General features: G+C 38.4%; 1 protein-coding gene across 2 annotated transcripts in view; it reads right to left on the bottom strand.

The window, feature by feature from the left end:
• Positions 1-1,423, bottom strand: part of LOC107657340 (protein inscuteable homolog) — a 147,374-nt gene that overhangs the window by 68,145 nt on the left and 77,806 nt on the right. For both annotated transcript variants that reach the window (XM_016445385.1, XM_016445386.1), the window contains exons 4-6: positions 802-854; positions 579-702; positions 83-196 (exon numbers count right to left, since the gene is read on the bottom strand). In XM_016445385.1, the coding sequence (XP_016300871.1) occupies positions 83-196; positions 579-702; positions 802-854 (291 nt within the window). The remainder of the gene's footprint in view (positions 1-82; positions 197-578; positions 703-801; positions 855-1,423) is intronic.

Below are 1,423 nucleotides of genomic sequence, written 5' to 3'. Positions count from 1 at the left end.
GTGCGTGCGTGCGTGCGTGTGAGTGTGTGCGTGCGTGCGTGCGTGCGTGCGTGCGTGCGTGCGTGTGTGTTTGTTCTTATACTTTAGCGATGATGCTGCAGAGCTGCGGCCCATCCTGAGTTAAAGACAGGAGGTTACTAATGGCAGTGCTGATGGCAAAAACATTATTGGAATCCTCAATCTGACGAATCAAAATCTGTAAAAAAAGAGAATTAAATGTTACTAATGGATGACCCAAGTCACAGTCAGGTTTCTAGTTATAATACTGTACAGATAATTTTTTGTTGTTGTTGTTGTACATTTTTTGTTGTAAACAGGCCAGTTTCTTAAAGCAAGAAATTTTACATTGAGGCAGTGAGTAAAATCAGGCCATCTGTTCAACTTCATAGCATTAGAACTGCAGTTTTAGGATGAATATTATGTGAAAATCATTTGTTATTATATTGTATTATTTATGAATGATTCATGAAAACTTAAGCTGTAGCCGAAATAACTAAAACAAAAATAACATTCAGTAAATCGAATGATCCGTGAAGACCCATCTATTTAAGCTTCATGTAGTATAAGCCTACTCTTGCCTGTATCTCACTGGCCAGTGCCATGTCAATCATATGGCTAAAGGAGTCGCTGACGTCAGTAAGAATCTCGTGGATGGCCTCCTTCATAGATTTGAGGAAGTATTCATCCTCAGTATGAAGACACCTGTGGGGTAAACACTATCAGTTACACCTGAGCTGATCTTCAGTATGTGAACTTTAAGGTGATGAAAATAGGTGTAAGATGTTGCGTAAAGTTCTTCACCTCTCAGTAACGACATTCAGCTCCATGCACTTCTCCAGCAGTGATTTCTCATACTGCCACCAGAGATGACACACAGAATATCAAACGTTCAGTACTTTACAATATCAAGCTTTGCAGGGTGTGAACATAAACCACACAATTAAAAGAGAATAATCTTTAACTATAGGTTACATCTAAAATATAGTGTTTCTCTTTTGCTAATTATGGCTCCTTCAGCGTTCATCTATGGGATTTTTTTCTCCAGTTTTTTGGTTCAGCAGGTTGAAATGGTGAATATGATCACTCAGTAAAATACCAACACACTCTCCTCTACAGCACACATGATCTGAGGAATCATTCATGTCTGGTGCACAAACGCTGCAGGGATTTGTTCAAATCACTAACTCTTGAGCGTGAGTAAATGTAATAGTGACATTACTAACAATGGTCAAGCAGAAACCCAGTTATGAATCAGAAATTCTTCTTTACCCCTGCAATATCTTTTACAGGCGTTCTACTAACTCTTAGTAACTTTGCAAGTACTATACATGTCAACTAGCAGTCATTAGAGTGCTTAAAGGGTTAGTTCACCCAAATATGAAAATGTTGTCATTAATTACTCACCCTCATGTTGTTCCAAAAC

This window comes from Sinocyclocheilus anshuiensis, unplaced genomic scaffold (genome assembly GCF_001515605.1).
Source record: "Sinocyclocheilus anshuiensis isolate Anshui unplaced genomic scaffold, SAMN03320099.WGS_v1.1 scaffold191, whole genome shotgun sequence".
Taxonomy (NCBI): domain Eukaryota; kingdom Metazoa; phylum Chordata; class Actinopteri; order Cypriniformes; family Cyprinidae; genus Sinocyclocheilus; species Sinocyclocheilus anshuiensis.
The sequence above is the reverse complement of the archived record's forward strand: the minus strand, read 5'-3'. Positions and strand labels throughout refer to the sequence as shown.